The sequence below is a fragment of the Schistocerca nitens genome, chromosome 1, assembly GCF_023898315.1.
Source record: "Schistocerca nitens isolate TAMUIC-IGC-003100 chromosome 1, iqSchNite1.1, whole genome shotgun sequence".
Lineage (NCBI taxonomy): Eukaryota > Metazoa > Arthropoda > Insecta > Orthoptera > Acrididae > Schistocerca > Schistocerca nitens.
In genome coordinates, this window is record NC_064614.1 from 200,651 (window position 1) to 218,853 (window position 18,203).

At 41.7% G+C, this 18,203-nt stretch overlaps 1 protein-coding gene across 1 annotated transcript in view; it reads right to left on the bottom strand.

Moving 5' to 3' along the window:
• Positions 1–18,203, bottom strand: part of LOC126234386 (uncharacterized) — a gene marked incomplete at its 3' end in the record, with an annotated part of 230,476 nt that overhangs the window by 121,570 nt on the left and 90,703 nt on the right. Inside the window, exon 4 of the mRNA XM_049943077.1 lies at positions 13,981–14,108. Within this exon, the coding sequence (XP_049799034.1) occupies positions 13,981–14,108 (128 nt within the window). The remainder of the gene's footprint in view (positions 1–13,980; positions 14,109–18,203) is intronic.

Below are 18,203 nucleotides of genomic sequence, written 5' to 3' on the forward strand. Positions count from 1 at the left end.
TGAGCAAATGATCTTTTGTCTTCCTCATATAATCCCTATGGTTATCTTTAAAATTAAATAATTTTGTGTAGAACTACCAATATATGCAAATGTTCTGTTTTATTTAAAACGTTTGTTTGCTGTTATGTAAATTGCTGATCCTCACTTAGGGCTCTTAGTTATTTTGTATGTAAAAGGTGTTGTGCTTCCCCTTGGGATCGGAAGCATGCCGCGCGCGCAAATTGTAGTTGGCCTAGGTAGAAAAGGTGGAACTGAGAGTCAGTCAACTGCTCATGTAAAAGTTGTGTATTGTGCTGGTGCGGAGAGAGGCTTTCTGTGCCGCTTTCCAATGCCTCGGATGGATGGATGGATAAAGAGCTGGAACTATTCTGGAACTGATATCTATCATTGCCACCAAGAAATGAGAGAGTCCAGCAATTCTACCTGCAAATCCACCTACCAAAATGCGATCGCCACCACATTGCGCAATCACTGAAAAGGAACTAAGGAATAGTAGAAATGTATGGTGAAGGATCAGCTCATTGGATACTTTAGTGTACGAAATATAAGGTAACTTATACTCAAACTCTTATACCTACCTTGATTTTTTATCCCTCTGCCACATTTCCACTTAGGGTCTTTCCCATGCTAAAATAATTACCGAGTGTCCTTATTGAAAGAACATTAAAGCCTAGTGTTTTACTAATTAATGCCTCTTGAACATAGCAAAAAAGAAAGTTAAAGTTATTGTGGCAAGAGAGTGAGCTTAAGTCCATGATGCCTGCTGAAAATAATTTTTCTATTAAAACTGCTTATTAATGTGTTGTTGCCAACTTCAAAATTAAAAGTTCTGAAAACTGAGGCTTATAAAGTTTAGCTTAGTAATGGTTCACATTGCTACCTGTTGTAAATCGCAAAAGGTGAGTCAATATCTTACAAATATGTCAATTTTGTGTCTCAGTGTAGTAGAAGTTGAAAACTGCAATTGTGGAAAGTTATATACTCATGCTTGCTAAGCACTTGTTTCTCTTGTGTATTGAAAGTGCATATTAGTAGTGTAATAGGATCCACAGTTCACCCTTTATGCTCATGATAAATAACAATTAATAGAAAGACCACTATCTATGAAAATAGTACCTTCTTTTGTTCAAAATTCAGTGTGAAATTGTTTGTTAGCGAAATACATTTAACTTTCATTCTAAATAGAAAAGTATTAAGCTGAGAGAGACTTAACCTATGACCAGTTCATAGTTTTGCAGTGAACTACATTTACAATTTTTTGTCAGATAGGAAAATGTTTGAAAAGTAATATTGAACCTATGCCTATTTTATGATTCTACAGTGAGTATTGATAGATTAGATTACTACTTGTTCCATAGATCATGAATTCGACACTTCATAATAATGTGGAACATGTCAGGTTAATAAAAGGTATTACATTAGACAAAATAGTACATGTCACTCAATATTTTTAAGTTTTTATTTTATTTTGTTTTTTTTTTTATTTTTATTTATGATTCTACAGTGAATATTGATAGTAATATTATTGAGACCATTCAGTCTGACCAAGCCTTGAAGGCAAAAGTATATGTTATTTTCTGTTACCATTATGCAAATAGCCATGTTCTCTTATATCTGTTAGCACTTTCTTTAACGTGAACATATGCAGGTGCCAGAGTTCATTGCACAATCGTGTGACAAAGTATAGGCTGTGACTGCCCATTGAAGTTACTTATTTTCAGTTTCTTGAACAAGTATGTCAATTATTCTAATGCTTAATTAGGCAGGCGACTGGTTTCTTTCTTCTTTGAACAGTGTAGATAGGTAAAATATTTTGTATTACTGTTTAAATATTTACGTAATTCTGACTTGCACTTCCGATAAGCCACCTTCGTTAGGTACAACACAGTCAACATAACAAAATTCGTCTATGCTTCTTTATACGGCAATTGCCTTAATAAAAATGATTGCATTCATCCGAACCCCCTCCTGTTTTGTGGTTATGGTATAACAGTGGCAGGCGGTAGTGTTATAACCTTCCAGCAACCTGACAGTTTCCCTCATGCCTTTCTTCAGCAGACCATATCAAACGCTATATTCACCCACATTCCTACGAAGACTGTATACCCTCTCCCCCCCCCCCCCCCCCAATCCCCACACAAGGCCTACTACTCCTCCAAGAATACTGCTGCATGTACTGTTTTTTGGTGCAGACACATTACAGGAATACACTCACACATCACTGGCAAATACAGGGACACACCAGGAATTCATTAAATGAAAAAAAGTCCCTGGGACTTGCACCAGACTCTCCACTCCCCATTAACTCTCCCAAGTTCTCCAAAGCATTCCATCAAGTCACAGACACTAATCCCATATCTCACTACCTGCTCCTCCAGAATAACAATCTCTTAGCTGACCACCTGAGCAGAGCTAACCATTTTGCATCCTATCACCTTGACTAATCACTTTCCCCCAAACATCCACAAATGTATAAATACCGTTGTCCCACCCACTGCTCCCAGCTTCCAGTACTTGAATAACATACAGCAAATGGAATTAAATACACCAGTTACAGCACATGACATAAATCAACTACTCCACAAAAAACACACCACATCCCCTAGTCAAGACTGCATAACTTATTGACACCTTAAAGAATACCCCTTCTCCCTTGTAGTCACCCCTCCAGTCCTTTACACCGCTATCCTCTCTACAGCTTACAATACTCAACAATTGAAAACATCCAAAATCCTGTTTTTCCTCAAACCACACAAACCTCTTCCTACCACCTCATCTGCCTAATCTTAGTGTTTAGCAAGGTCTTCAAATCCATTCTCTCCAGACATATCTATCAACACCTGAACCAAAACCATCTCCTACCCCTTAACTAGTATGGCTTCTGCTCCAACTTATCCTCTGATAACCAGCTCTTGCACTCATCCATCTCTCATCCCACTGACTCTGCTCACATAAATCTGCTATTTTTGTCTCCCTCGACGTAGAAAAAGCCTGTGACCGTGTTGGCATTCCAGTCTTCTTTTCAAAATCCAGACATATAGTTTTCCAATTAATTATGACCACTTTACATCCTTCCCATCTACTCGCCCCTCATTTAATCTCTATTAACAATATCAATTCCCATATATTCCATCCTAGTGCAGGAGTACCATAGAGTCCCATCCTCTCTCCTCTCCATTATCTCTTCTACATTGCTGATATGCCCAAACCACCCTCACCAGATCGCCTCCTTGAGTGTGTTGGTGATACCACTTTTTCGCCCTCTACCCTACACTCCAGAAATCCCAATGATCCCTCCAAATCCACCTCAATCAGTCTACCTTCTTGTGTATGCAATCGCTCCTCAGGATCAATCCCTCCAAAACCAGGCAATAGTTAAAGGACAAAGAACCTACACTTTCCCCCTCCATGACTTCTACCTTACCATTTATGACTGTCCTGTACAGTTAATTAGCCTTCGACCAGCCACTAATGTGGAAACCTCACCTACTAACAATCCAACAGAGCGCTCTCAATAGACTAGAACTACTTACAGACTGAACTTGAGAATTACATTCCTCCACTATTCTGCTCATATACAAAACCCTGATCTGATCCACCTTCTGGTATATGAATGCTGCATCGATCTCCACCCCACCATAGTTCTGTAAGTCCCTCCAAATCCTTGAAAGTCATGGACTCCACATACCCCTCTCCCACGTGGATCCTCTGCAATCTTATCAAATTCCTACCTCTCCTTATCAACATCGAACATCTTTGCATCTCCTGTTCCATCTGCAAACTAGATTCCAATAACACCACTGTCTTCCCTCCGACCACCAACCCTGGTATGCTTCCACCCCTTCACACACTCCATATCCTAATTATCATTGCAACTTCAACCAACTTGCTCTCCCAAATAACGAGATTTTCCCCTACATTCATCTTTCCTACCAATTTTAATGCTCCTCCGCCTGTGGCACACCACATTGGGGTCTCCTCTCTGCTTTTCCCTCTCCATCCATCCCTATCTCTTTCCTGTTGTTACCACTAACGTCCCCAAGCACTACAGTACTCTTCAACCTCTCTCTTCCCATTGTCTCTATTCCCCCTATCCACCTCACCTTCTACCTAGCCTCTCCACAGTTTCCTTATGTACCTCTTTACCCACACCCCTCAACCATATGGAACATATACTCTCCTCCAATAATACTTCTCACCTAGACCAAGTCCTTCAGATTTTAAATGAAAGTGCAGTGCTTCCGCGTTTTTTATGAGTAGAATTTCAGCTTTTGTGATGTGTTCTTAAAAATGTATTAATTTTCGTTAGTTTGGTTGTCTGTCTATAATTTTAAGTAGAAAATAAGTCACAAAATTTTCCTCATTCTACATTTTTTTTCATTCGCTTTGCTGAAGAGCGGAATATTGTTCCGTTGACAGTCCACTCAACAGCCCAAATGGGGCAAGTGGGATGAAATAACATTATAGGAAAATAGACATGGTAATGTATTCAATTTAAGAATGATTTCTGTAATAAGTTTTTATTTTTTTAATATTTTGTTAATCGTCATCAACTTTAAATTGTCAGAAGATAAATAGATTTTTTACAAGGTTAAATAAAAATCGTTTTGCTTACTTGCATTCAGCTGCGAATATTTTATAGAACTCTACTTTCTAATGAACCTCTTTCTAAGTACTTTGTACAACTATCTGTAGCTTATGTAAGCATCAACGACCTCTAGAATCGCTTTCCAACCCATACCCTCAGATAACCGGTTGAAGCAAGTGTGGCAATTTCGACTGATGTTATTTTTACATATGACTTTTTGTAGAGGTATGTCGTGTTTATATTATACTTTTTGTCCTTCTTTTAATCCCTTAATGTAGTAGGCAGTAATTTATTTTCTTTTACACTGAAGCACCAAAGGAACTGGTATAGGCATGCATATTCAAATACAGAGATATGTAAACAGGCAGATACGGTACTGCAGTCGGCAACGCTTATATAAGACAAATGTCTGGTGCAGTTGCTAGATCGGTTACTACTGCTACAATGGCAGGTTACCAAGATTTGAGTGAGTTTGAACTTGGTGTTATAGTCGGCGCACGAGTGATGGGACAAAGCATCTCCGAGATAGCGATGAAGTAGGGATTTTCCCGTACGACAATTTCACGAGTGTACCGTGAATGTCATGAATACGATAAAACATCAAATCTCCGACATCACTGCAGTCAGAAAAAGATCCTGCAACAACGGGACCAACGACGATTGAAGAGAATCGTTCAGCGTGACAGAAGGGCAACCCCTCCGCAACTACTGCTGCTTTCAGTGCTTGGCCATCAACAAGTGTCAGCGAGCGAACCATTCAACGAAACATAATCGATATGGACTTTTGGAGCTGAAGGCCCACTCGCGTACCCTTGATGACTGCACGACACAAATCTTTATGCCTCACCTGGGGGCATCAACACATTGGACAGTATATGACCAGAACATGTTGCCTGGTCAGACGAGTCTAGTTTCAGATTGTATCGAGGGGATGGACATGTACGGATGAGGAGACAATCTCATGAATCTGTGGACCCTGCATGTTTGCAGGCGGCTGTTCAAGCTGGTGGAGGGTCTGTAATGGTGTGGGACGTGTGCAGTTGGAGTGATATGGGACCCCTGTTACGTCTAGATACAAATCTGGCAGGTGACAAGCATGCTGTCTGATTACCTGCATCAATTCATGTCGATTGTGCATTCCGACAGACTTGAACAATTCCAGCAGGACAACGCGGGACCCACATGTCCCGAATTGACACAGAGTGTCTCCAGGAACACTCGTTTCAGTTTAAACACTTCCGATGGCCACAAAACTCCCCAGACGTGAACATTATTGAGCATATCTAGGATGACTTGCCACATGCTGTTCAGAAGAGATCTCCACCTCCTCGTACTCTTAAGGATTTTTGGACAGCCCTGGAGGATTCATGGTTTCAGTTTCCTCCAGCACTACTTCAGACATTAGTCGAGTCCACGCCATGTCGTCGTGGCACTGCTGCGATATTAGTCAGGTGTATCAGTTTCTTTTTCTCTTGGGTGTACTTCCGTTGTACGTTCTGAAGATGGCAACTGTCTTCAAAAAACTTTGCGATTAAGACAATTAAATAAAAAATTATGTACATCATGTGATCGCTCTCCAAACTGTCATTTTATGGCAAATTGTATTCAAAGTCGTAAGTGACGTAGTCAGCCCTTTTTTAATTGGTGTTTCAAAGTTGTAATTCCAATGATGACTACACTTACAGACTTAGACGTGGGTAGTGTAAATGAACACAGCTTAGGTCGCGTCATTGCGTCAGCTCTCTACCTGCTGATGGCAAGTCAGATAATGTTTGTCATCTGGTTGCGAACTTTCCCAGTGCTGTATTAAATCGTCGCTAATGGCCTTCTGGTTGCGACTTCGGGGACAGATTTATATCGTCTTGGAGAATATCTTACAACTTCATACCAAGCAAATTCATAAATGCTTTGGCATTTCGATTCCAAGACCCGAATCAGAGAAGAAGTGTTATTGTGATTTATTATGGGAGTCCCTTTGTAACTGAACGTTTATCGCCAGTCGGAATTAGAGTCTCTCGTATAGGCTGCTGGAATTCTGCTGTGCAGGAATAAGAGTTTTGTATATTTCTTGTGGGTAATGTACACAAAACAAATTGGAAGACATAGAGCCAAAGCAGTATATTATGATTTCACAAATGTGGTATGTTATCTATTTGATGTTTTACCATGTTCTGCTGAAGTTGTTTTGTGTTATTGCAATGCTTAATCAGATATGACAAATGGAAGTCCAGTGTATGAATTCCTGGATAACTGTTAAGGGCAGGTAAGGTTAGCAGGTTGAGGAAGTGCAGTTTGACTTCATACACACAGAGCAAAAATGTAGACCTCTGGAATCACTCGGTCATATGGAGAGCACCAAAAAAATATTGCATGGAGAGTGCATTTCGCAGCGTTGTAAGAAATTATTCAAAAATCTGAAATTGCGGAAGCTAACTTGAACTAGAGAAACACAGAGTTCAGTCTGCAGGAAACAAAACTCTTTGGTCATGTAATTACACCGTAAGGTATAAAAGCAAACAGGGACAATCTGGAGGCTGTATACAGTTTTGCGATATCTAGTTGCAAGAAGCAACTTAGAAATTTTCAACGCTTGTGCGACTTGTATTGCCAAGTGCTAAAAAACGAGTCCTTTCACAACCTAGTTAACAGACGTAGCATGTGGTCCTGTAGGAAAGATTGTGAGGAAACATTTCGATGGATTAAAACAACGATAATGAACACAGTGGTATTGTTACACACAGGTCTTCACAAAACTTTTTATTTAGCCTTTGATGAATCTGATTACAACATGGGAAACACCTGTGTCAGATCGACGAAGAAGAAGAGTGCGGTAACGACTGGTTTTTGGAGCAGAATGTTAAACTATGGATAAAAATATGCTGTGACAGAGAAATGAGCAGTGGCGGTACCTACATCTACATCTACATCTATACTCCGCGAGCCACCTTACGGTGTGTGGCGGAGCGTACTTATTGTACCACTATCTGATCCCCCCTTCCCTGTTCCATCCACGAATTGTGCGTGGGAAGAACGACTGCTTGTAAGTCTCCGTATTTGCTCTAATTTCTCGGATCTTTTCGTTGTGATCATTACGCGAGATATATGTGGGCGGTAGTAATATGTTGCCCATCTCTTCCCGGAATGTGCTCTCTCGTAATTTCGATAATAAACCTCTCCGTATTGCGTAACGCCTTTCTTGAAGTGTCCGCCACTGGAGCTTGTTCAGCATCTCCGTAACGCTCTCGCGCTGACTAAATGTCCCCATGACGAATCGCGCTGCTTTTCGCTGGATCATGTCTATCTCTTCTATTAATCCATCCTGGTAAGGGTCCCATACTGATGAGCAATACTCAAGAATCGGACGAACAAGCGTTTTGTAAGCTACTTCTTTCGTCGATGAGTCACATTTTCTTAGAATTCTTCCTATGAATCTCAACCTGGCGCCTGCTTTTCCCACTATTTGTTTTATGTGATCATTTCACTTCAGATCGCTCCGGATAGTAACTCCTAAGTATTTTACGGTCGTTACCGCTTCCAATGATTTACCACCTATGGCATAATCGTACTGGAATGGATTTCTGCCCCTATGTATGCGCATTATATTACATTTATCTATTCACGAAATTCTGCCGACATCTAGCCCGTTAGAAATCTGTAGTGGTAACACACCACTGACCTTGGTTCTCCCTGTTAGTAAGTAAATTGTGACATGGGAAATTAGCACGATGGACCTTAGATCTGCAAGAGTTCGGTTTCGAGATTCAGTGCGTATCATGTGAACAAAATGTGGTTCGTGTGGTAGTCCTGCGCTTGCTGGAGTGCCTGGAAACATCAGAAGCACAGCTGGTGACACCAGAAGACAGGATGCTCCTCGTGAACGTCGTGGCGCACAAATGACCAGCTCGCAAGAAGCTGAGAAACATATACTGTGAACAAAAGGCAGAGGGAGCAGGCAAACAGTTTCAGCGCTTTGTTGGACGTTATCTGCTTGTAAGCTGTCTTCCTTTGAAATATATGTTTCCCTTCAAATCGCATGCATTCTAGTATTACCAGAAGAATGGTGTGAGACCTTATTTACTGAGTGAATGATCTCATTTAAGAGCAAGGCTCTTGTAGATAGAAATTCCTATGTAGGATCTGGATAAACTCCTCTAGTTGTGAATTGCGTTCTTTAGTTTTAATAACGTTATGACTCCACGATAAAATAATTACGTTGAAAGTAGGTAAATTTGTGTGACTGACGTCTCTCAAATTTATTCTCTGTACAGTTCTTTGGAAGTGAAACTATCACAGTCACCAATGCTATAACCGTCTGCGACGGCGATGTGGAGCCGACACAGCTGCCGGAGATGCATCCCCCCCTCCCCCCCTCCCACTGCAAGCGGAGCTGTAGGCAGAGGCCGCGGGAACAGCAGCGCCCGCATGTGTGGCGACTCTGAAGTATGCAGGGTATCTGTTCCGGTCGGCTTCCTTCCATTTGTGTTCTTCTTCCAAACTTGCATCTGTTTGTGTTAACCGTATTGTACTGCGTCAGTGTATTTCGCCAAATACATTGTGCTTATAACTGCAGACTTCAACAGTGGCGACGAGTATATTTGAACTGTCAGTGCGTCGACATATCAGGCAATATGGACCCAGAATTTACTTAGCAGTGACTTCCACAACGGCAGGAACACCAAACACAACTACTGGAACACCAGCAGCAGCAACTGTCCTTACCACAGCAGTATTAACACCGTTGCTACCAGAAACGAGACACCATCGACATTTCCCCCGTTTCCCTGATTGCTCGACGGCGCTGAAGATTTGGAAACGCACCTAAACCATCATTTCACAGTGTACGGCGCAACTGATTCTTATCGAAAATGATCTTTTTATTTCGGGGTCTTCGCATAGTGTGTTGGTGTTGCACCATAAGTTGTTCCTCACGATAAATCCTAATAGTTTGTCTTTTGCTGAACTTTTTAAACTATTGTCACAAGTTTACCGGTGTCATTCCCGAGTGGCGCAAATTAGATTGGAATTTTACCGGCATTTTAAATTTCAATCAGAATCGTACAAGCACTGGATCACTGGCATTCGGGGTCTTAATTTGTAATGCTTTTTCGTGCTCAGATCGAATATGTCACAAATCGAATGCCGATCCACGACTCGAGAAGGCTGTTCCAATGTTCAAACGGTAAGGAAGTGTGTGCACAGACTTTGCGGTATTCGGACTCTTCCCGAGACGAGGCTCTTAAAACAGCCCAGGCTTTCGAATTCACGCAGGAATGCGACAGCCGGTGGAAGGCTCGGCGAGGGGGGTCCGCCGCCTCAGGCTGCGCTGCGCGGCAGCCACGGGAATCGTCAGCGCCAGGACTTCACCGGCGGCAGGTCACGCCCATTCACCCCCCTCCACAGTAAGGGACAAGTCCCACCTTTTCATCCCCTCTGCAGCTCCTATATATATTCTTTGGGATCTTCCCCTAGAGTGCATAGTCTTCCATTTGGTTTACTGCGTTTGTTTGCACGTTATAGTAGCGAGCACTGTTTTACTGCTTTGCAGTATTTGTTTCTTTGCAGTATTTGTATCTTTTAACGTATTTCCTTGGACGTCTTTGTAGTGTACGTGTGCATTGCAGCAGTATTTACGTTTTTTTCACATCTCCTTTGTGACTTTTACAGCATCTGCTTCGTCTTTGTAGTACTATTTTACCGCTGATGCTTCTTCGTTGCAACAGTGTTATGAAATGAGTGCTTTTAAATGTGAGTTTTGAGGAATCGAGTACAAATACCGCAGACCTCTGAAGCAGCGCATTTCCATAGCGAACTCACAGAATCTGAGCGAAATGATGACTCCCGTAAAGATAACGAACATTCGTCTACCTATTGGTGGTTCCTACTTACGCGATAAGGATTTTACTTAAAGTAGTTTTTTTTTAAAACCTTCATTCACAATTCTTTACAATTATATTTATATGTAAAGTAGTTTACAACACCATCAGCAAAATTTTCGTGGGGAACGGCAACAGAAACGTTGAAGTACGTGTGCATTTGAAACTGATTCTAAAAAGTGCTGGGTGGATTCTTTCCAAACCGAACATAACTTATGTGTGAAATCACAAGACCTAGAATTATTCAGTGAAGATAAATTTTTCAAAGTCGAAAGGAGAAACAGATCGTGTTACACATTCTATTCATTGCTAAAACCACAAAAGTCTTAATGTATTTTTGGAGAGTGTACCAATAATGATATTTGGCATTCTCAAACAAAAGTAATCATTTAACTGGGTTTTAACTTATTTCAAAACATTTGAGAAAGATTTGAATTTTAGGTGAAGCTAGGAACATGCGTTTATCCCTTTGAAATAGTCAGTTTGTTTCACTGTAGTAAACACTGAAAATCTTTAAATCATCTATAACAGAGTTAACAGAATGAAATCATTAATAACTATTGAACTGTACCATTACTGTTGAGCATATCACACTAACAAAGTCAACTGAAAATTTGAACTATCCAATTGTATGTCACCTACAACTCGTTCACACATTTGCTTTATTCCAATGTGTTAAGTAGTTACAAGAATTTTACTGAGTCAATAAAAGTATGTCATTATAGAATTTGTTGTGTTTATCATCTTGCTCATTTCACATACTTGTAAATTAGCCACTGTGCTGGAGATTTGAGGTGGAGCCATTAATCCGGATTACTAAACATTTGGATGTTATTGAAATATTCTAATAACTGTAAAATTACTAATATGTACTACAACATACAAACCTTTTAGTTTGACACTAAGAAGCTGCTCGTTTTTGGCACTTGGAATATCACGACAAAGCCCTTTGAGAGAAAGTGGCAATACTTGTGACGTTTGTGTCTGTTAGTTACCATAAATTTCAGATAAACTGTGAAATATATAATCATGACAAATTACTATGTGATTCACGTAGACTTCCCACCCCCACCCACATTCAAATTCCAAGGTAGTATTTATATTGCTACAATAAACTTTCAGCACACTTAAAAATTAGAATTTTGAACTCATATAAATTTAAAACAAAGCAAAAGTAATAAATTGGTAGCCACCCTCTAAAGTTATGGTCTGTAGAAGACACTCTTAATCCCCAGTTGCAATGTATGTATCAGAGGAAGAGTATACTCCTGTTGTATGTATTCACTTGTGCATTTACTGGCATATGTGTACCACCATAGAGCACCTCCCAATAATTCATTAATACCTATAAAATCAGCAACTGTTCCAAAAGTGGTAGTTTCTATGAGAGCAAATGTTGACACAACTTATTTAACTTCCAGAGGATTATTTTAGATCAGATGGGTTGGAAATGGATATTTGGTGAATTCTGTTAGGGATGTGATGAACACACATATTAATGGTTCATTCTATATAAACAACACAAAAAGGATACATTTTCAATTGAAACACCTGATTTTTTTAACATTTGCTACATTCAGTGCTTGTGGTTAGAGATTAAAAACAAAAAGTCTGTAGACATTTATGATAACTGTGTGGAAAGTTAAAAGTCTGCAAAGTTTGGAAACAAATTAATACATTTCAGGATAAATGACTATTATTATTATTATTATTATTATTATTATTATTCTAATCCATGCTCAGCAATGGAACTTCTATACTGCTGCTACTACTACTACTACTACTACTACTACTACTACTACTCCTTGGCACTACAGCCCTTGTAGGCCTTTGGCCTCCCAGACAACCTCTGCCCACTCTTCTCTGCTGACTGCCTTGGCTCGCCATCTTCTCACTCCCATTCTACTCAAATCCTCTTGCACGCTGTCTAGCCATCTAGTTCTTGGTCTGCCCCTTATACTTACGACATCCACTGGGTTTTCCTTTGAAAACTTTTTTGACTGTGCTGTTCTCCACCATTCTTTCTACATGTCCCAACCAACACAGTCTATTACTCTTTATTTCAGTCACAATAACTGGTTTGTTGTACAACTCTCAGATCTCCTTATTATTTCTGATTCTCCAAAAATTCCTATCATTCACTGGCCCATAGATTTTCCCAAGTATCTTCCTTTCCCATCTTAGCAACAACTCCTCATCGTTTTGTGTCATAGTCCAGGTGTCCGAACCATTCATACCACAGGTCTAAATACTGTAAGATACACCATCAGCTTCAGATTCCTACTGAGGCTCCTTGCTTTAAACACTTTAACCAGCGCAAAGAAGCTCCAGTTACCAGCTGCAATCCTTGCATGTATTTCTTGTCTCCTAACATTATTCTCAGGGAACCTAGATATTTAAAGCTCTCACAGTGTTCATATTCTTTTCCATTCAAAGTTATGCTTCTTCCTCCTTCACTATATCTTTTCCTAGATGTTAACATATACTTGGTCACTGACTGATTAATGGTCAGCCCCATCTCTGCACCATATCTTCCTACCTTTTCCAGCTTTTCTTCCAGGTCCTGTTTCCTCCTGGATAACAACTCAATATCGTCAGCATACGCAAGCTCCTGAGTCAGTCTATTAAACAGTGTTCCCCCAGGGTTGTTGCTTTGTGTCTTTCACATTACACTCTCCAAGGCGACATTTAACAGAATTATGGAGAGCAGCAGCAGCAGTAGTGTCTCCACATGCAAAAGCGAGACTGATAAAAGCTTGACCAATTAAGCCCATAAGTGCCGCCTCCTTGTTGAATGGGTGGGGAGGGAGGAATGCTGTAAGTGGTTCGGTAGCAACATTGACCTGTCACGGCTCTCAGACATCGACTAGTACTTATAGACCTCATCACTAGTGACACAGCCATGTGCAAGCTTTCACCGCAAGCTCTGGGAAGCAGCCACGCCCCCAGAGTGCATCTCACATCACCTCGTGGCACCCTGTAACCACCGATCCGCTATAAACATGCGCCAGCAGCTCAAAACATCGATTATAATACATTAGCTTTTACTCCAGACTGTGCATGGACCCTATTATGGCCAGATCCATTGTATCTGTGAAATTGCGAACTTACGTATGTTTTTATTGTGTGCATATACTGTGTCACTTTCTTTCGTCCAAATTGTGATAATTATTGTAGCTTTACCCATCAGCTTTACCCATCAGTTTTAAAAGAATATATCGGTCTCCATTCTGAAAAGAAGAGTACTTCTTAGCAGTAATATGCTGAGTAATTTGGTATCAACACAGCGATTGTTATCAGTAAGTCAGATTATTTCAAGAATGTATACAATTATCTGGCAGTTTAACTGAAACAAAACGTGAGAGCTCCTTGTATCTTCAGTTTACAGTAAATTACAAAAACTCGGTGGAGAAAGATGGATGAGACTTTTCTTTACGCCATACACATCAGCACACAAAAATTTATTCAACTATTGCATATTAAATACTGTAATTACGATCGCTGTGTAACAACACTTACCATGTGTTCGAATGCGAGGGGAACGAACACTTGTGAGGTATGCGTCACACCAAGTGAGATCAGGTGCGCAATGTCCTGCGTGTAGTTTGCCAGGTGCTCCAGATAGACCGAGTAATCAGCCTCGAATTCTGCACAAGAAGACAAATAACATACTAGTGGAGAATCGAGTGGAACAGATTTCTGCAGATGTACAACATTCACTTTCCGCCTCCACCAGCTCACAGAGCCTATGAAAGCAGATTTTACTTTTTGAAATTAGATCAATTTACACTGTCAGAAATGGTAAGAGTTACAGCGTGGAGAGCTTGGCGGAACGTTACCAAACTCATACACCAGCCGACCGACCAATGAACAAGATCAGTTCCTCTCCACGCAACCAGGAAAACGGCCACAAGATTCAATACAGCGACACACAGAATATTGGCGCCCACAACGACCAACAACACCACAGCTGTCGAACTACACGACGTACTGGACAGCAACAACATGACGAGGAAAATGCACTGCCTAAAATTACGTCACCGATCGGGGCAGGTAACCGGAACATCAACGGCCACAAGGCAGAAGATACCAATGGTCAAATTAACAGGGAATAAATTAAGTTAAACTCCACAGGAAGACGCCTGGAATCTTAATCGACTTGAAATACACACGTTGTTGCTCACGGGAATGTCACAAAAGTGAGAACCAGGATCAAACGAAGAAATGTAAATAGCTGAGGCTTCATACTAGGTTAAGTGAGGACTCAAGTCTGATGTCCAAGATCGGTGGGTGACGAACTTCGCAGCACTCGCAAGCAGCACCTCACACTCCAACCGTGCGTGCCCGCCGCCAGTGGCTCTGGCCCGACTCCGCGCGACGGTGACTTCCTAGCTGTTCCAAGCCAACCGACCGACTCCCCAGGCAAGGAAACGGTGAAAGGACCAAATATACGTTGGCCGATAAGACAACCGCCCGAACGACCAACCAACGGTCGTCCCGCTCCAATCTCCCTCCGTCGGAGAGTTGATGTGTGTCGCCAGCGGTCCGCGAGCACTTTCTGTCGACACCTCCCAGCGCTCCGTCCCCGAATCCACTGCTGCTGCATCCCGACTGCACTGCTGGTCCGTCTCCAACTGACTGCCATACACACGACGACACGGAAATACTTTCGGTCACTCCAGAAATGGTAAGACAGTGCACTTTTCGATACGCCCTGCTGCTGCCGCTCACGGGCAAGTAAGGCAGGAAGTTAGTGACGCCAGTGAATGGCATAAGAAGACGAGGTGGTAGTAATAGGAGATGACAAACAATAAACGGCATGAACACGAGCCTTGCAAGGCTCAGTTAGTCACTGTATGTAGTTGTGATATGGACACAGACAAGATTCAAGAACTAGTTCATGATGTCCAATCTGGAGTTCTGAGGTTAACAGAAGTCAAATAATTGATTTCTGTTAACCGCAGAACTTCAGATTGGACATCATTGAATATAAGTGCTCTGTTGGTTCCTGTTCAAATGGTTCAAATGGCTCTAAGCACTATGGGACTTAATATCTGAGGTCATCAGTCCCCTAAGACTTAGAACTACTTAAACCTAACTAACCTAAGGACATCACACACATCCGTGCCTGAGGCAGGATTAGAACCTGCGACCGCAGCAGTTGCGCGGTTGCGGACTGAAGTGCCTAGAAACGCTCGGCCACAGCGGCCGGCTGGTTCCTATAATAAAGTGTACTCTAACCACGCTTGCATTTCGTGTTGTAATGAGAGGAAACCGGCCACCCACCTATCATACCACCCGCTCCTCATCCAGGCAGGAACCACAAAACATTACAAGAGCGCTCAGCCACAACAAGTGGCGCTAAGTCCGATCAACAAGTTTTGTGTGCTTTTCATGTGTTCTCTGTCGCTCCAGGGGAGCTGTCGTTACAGTGATTCTATTTGATAATTTGTTCTTTTTGTTGCCTGTTTTACAGGAGGGGAGCTGCAGAACTAATCTATTTCTCTTTTCAGGTGCTTTGCACATTGCTGTTCTATTTGTCTGTTCATATTTTACTGTAACTTGTTAGCGTTAGAATGGCTGCCCCACCCCCTTCACCCACTGTTCCTGCGCCTCAGCCAAAGACTGCTCCTGCTCTCTAGAACTAAATCGGATTTTTCATTTTCAGAACCAACAAATCGCCACATTGCTGTCTATTGTTGCTTGCTGCACAAGCTGCTTCGGCTGCCCAACCGACCAACCAAAATTCCACCATTTCAGGACTTGGATGAAAAAGAAGAGCAATGGCTCGAATATCTCATCCAGTTCAACGCCCACTGTCCAGACCCTCGAATTCAAGGTACTGTGAAATTATTTCCTGTCTGTCGCGAGAACTCCTGTGTTTCGCTTAGTTCAAAACCTCTTCCTTAGGCCGTCTCCCGACGCACTCTCCTGTGATGAAGTAGTAAGTGCATTAAGTCAGTATAACGAACAGCGGATTAAGGTCGCAGCAGCCAGATTTCAATTCTTTCGCTTTAAGAAAAAGCAGGAACAGACGTTCAGCCAGTGGTCTACCCACACACTCTCACTAGGAAGTGTAAATTCAAGTGTAGTTGTGGCAACTTTTATAGTCACATTGTGAGGTAATGAGCTGTGGCGCCCTGGAAATATTCTACGTTTGGAGTTGAGGCGGCCGCACAGGACGCTCGACAAAGCCGCGGCTCGCTAGCAACCGCGTGGTGCCGCACAGTAGCTGGAGCACGTGGTGCCGAACGTCGGCCGGGGTCCACGCGTGGTGCGGCTGGGAATTCCATGTTGACGCTGTGACGACGACAGTGCTTTGTGTCGATTAAGGAGAAGTCTCTGGTGGGAGTGTCAAAGATGGCAGACTTTTTGAAACCATAATAGCAGACATTTCACAGTTCGTGTAGAAATTAATAGTAGCCAGTTGAATCATGATTCCTCAAAAAGAAACATATTCATTACCATTATTTGCACGACGATTCTGATGGTGTAATCAGATTTTCAATATATTTATTACTTTAAAGATAAGTATCTTCCTAGGAGGAAGTTATTGTCTGTTCTACAAGATTATGGAATAGGAGGCAAACTTTTGCAAGCAATTAAAGGTCTTTACATGGATAGTCAGGCAGCAGTTAGAGTTGACGGTAAATTGAGTTCATGGTTCAGAGTAGTTTCAGGGGTAAGACAAGGCTGCAACCTGTCTCCACTGTTGTTCATATTATTTATGGGTCATATGTTGAAAACAATAGACTGGCTGGGTGAGATTAAGATACGTGAACACAAAATAAGCAGTCTTGCATATGCGGATGACTTAGCTGTGATGGCAGATTCGATTGAAAGTTTGCAAAGTAATATTTCAGAGCTATATCAGAAATGTAAGGACTATGGTGTGAAGATTAGCATCTCCAAAACGAAAGTAATGTCAGTGGGAAAGAAATATAAACGGATTGAGTGCCAAATAGGAGGAACAAAGTTAGAACAGGTGGACGGTTTCAAGTAATTAGGATGCATATTCTCACAGGATGGCAACGTAGTGAAAGAACTGGAAGCGAGGTGTAGCAAAGCTAATGCAGTGAGCGCTCAGCTACGATCTACTCTCTTCTGCAAGAAGGAAGTCAGTACCAAGACTAACTTATCTGTGCACCGTTCAATCTTTCGACCAACTTTGTTGTATGGGAGCGAAAGCTGGGTGGATTCAGGTTACCTTATCAACAAGGTTGAGGTTACGGATATGAAAGTAGCTAGGATGATTGCAGGTACTAGTAGATGGGAACAATGGCAGGAGGGTGTCCACAATGAGGAAATCAAAGAAAAACTGGGAATGAACTCTATAGATGTAGCAGTCAGGGCGAACAGTCTATGATGGTGGGGTCATGTTACACGCATGGGAGAAGCAAGGTTACCCAAGAGACTCATGGATTCAACAGTAGAGGGTAGGAGGAGTCGGGGCAGACCGAGGAGAAGGTACCTGGATTCGGTTAAGAATGATTTTGAAGTAATAGGTTTAACATCAGAAGAGGCACCAATGTTAGCACTGAATAGGGGATCATGGAGGAACTGTATAAGGGGGGCTATGCTCCAGACTGAACGCTGAAAGGCATAATCAGTCTTAAATGATGATGATGATGATGATAAGTATCTGACGATAAATTACGCAAGTAACACCCAGCAACGAATTTCCAAAATCTAAACGGTTCATCCCATTTCTCCGATCTACGTGTGTTTAGAAAGCTATTAGT